The 1,253-nt window shown below is 56.8% G+C and overlaps 1 protein-coding gene across 1 annotated transcript in view; it reads right to left on the bottom strand.

The window, feature by feature from the left end:
• LOC114073070 (mucin-16-like) overlaps positions 1–644 on the bottom strand; it is a gene marked incomplete at its 3' end in the record, with an annotated part of 7,764 nt that extends 7,120 nt beyond the window's left edge. The window contains exons 1-3 of the mRNA XM_027910862.1: positions 639–644; positions 462–529; positions 74–173 (exon numbers count right to left, since the gene is read on the bottom strand). Of these exons, the coding sequence (XP_027766663.1) occupies positions 74–173; positions 462–529; positions 639–644 (174 nt within the window). The remainder of the gene's footprint in view (positions 1–73; positions 174–461; positions 530–638) is intronic.
• Between the last annotated feature and the right edge of the window lie 609 nt (positions 645–1,253).

The raw sequence follows: 1,253 nt of genomic DNA, 5'->3' as shown, positions 1-1,253 counted from the left end.
CGTTGACGTAGAGGCTGTCCTTGTCCAAGCTGTAGGGGCCCAGCTGGCTGATGCCTCTGGTCTTGTTGCTCACTTGGTGGTACAGGCCCACCCTGTCCAAGGCTGCAGCCGAGGGCTCCTTCCTGTAGGTGCACACGGCGTCCACCCGGGTCTCGTCCCTCTGGCTGCCAGGCCTGCAAAGCACAGGGAAGTCAGTGAGCCCGTGTCCTCTGCATGTTTTCCTCTCTCGTCTGGCCTTGGGCCTTCGTGGCCCTTCCAGGCAGGACTTTAGAGTCATCTTAGGGCTAAAGTATCAGTATGTAGAGTGAAGAGTGTTGGAACAGATAGGAACCTCAGAGACAGGGAGGCACCAATATGGAGCTCCTGCCTCCAGAGGCTGAGCATCAGCTCAGTACAACAATAATGGACCCTTTCAGCTGAGCAAGGACTTTCAAAGGGAAACTGGGAGGTGCAACTCATACCTGAAGGCTGTTGTTTCACATCTCTGGAAATCGGGGCCAATGCTGGTGTCCTTCAGCAGGCGGTCGAGCTGCCAAGGGGAGAGGTTTCACGGTTGAGCCCAGGAGAGCTCCTGACACCCCCCCAAAACTTATTAGGAGAGAGGGGGCAAAGCAATGTCCCAGTGATGGTCCACTCACCAACATGTTCATAACACGCTGTGCAGACTTGAACCTTGCTGAGTCTGGATTCTCCAAGTCAGAATTGTAGGGCAGGTTGGTGATGGTGAAGTTGATGGTGAAACGCTCGAGGGCAGCAGCTGTCGGTGGTGGGTGGGTGGGAGCTGGAAGAAGCACAGATGGGGAGTGACAAAGGGTAAGAGCCAGGGTTTCAATGCTTTGGCTGGAGAAGAGCAGAGGTCTCGTGCCAGCCGTGCTCTCATTTCAAAAGGCTTTCATGCTCCCTTCCTCTCCCCATGATCTGAAGCTCCAGCCCCAGACTTCCTGCCAAAAGAGGATGCCCACAAGGCAGTTGCTGCCTGTTGCTCCCAGCCCACTCTTGCAAGGTACTCACTGGGCAGGACTGGCTGTTCGTTGTAGCCTGGGAAAAGAGAGACAGACAGAGGGTCAGAAGGTGCAGCTGGGCAAGGGGCAGCACTGGGGGAGGGCTGGTGGGGGAGAGCAGAGGGGGCAGAGAGAGCAGCGTGGGTCACCGTTGACGTAGAGGCTGTCCTTGTCCAAGCTGTAGGGGCCCAGCTGGCTGATGCCTCTGGTCTTGTTGCTCACTTGGTGGTACAGGCCCACCCTGTCCAAGGC

This window comes from Empidonax traillii, unplaced genomic scaffold, assembly GCF_003031625.1.
Source record: "Empidonax traillii isolate 1590-97213 ecotype Southwest subspecies unplaced genomic scaffold, ASM303162v1 scaffold5198:size8776, whole genome shotgun sequence".
In the NCBI taxonomy this organism is placed as follows: Eukaryota; Metazoa; Chordata; class Aves; order Passeriformes; family Tyrannidae; genus Empidonax; species Empidonax traillii.
This window is presented reverse-complemented; position numbering and strand designations above follow the sequence as displayed.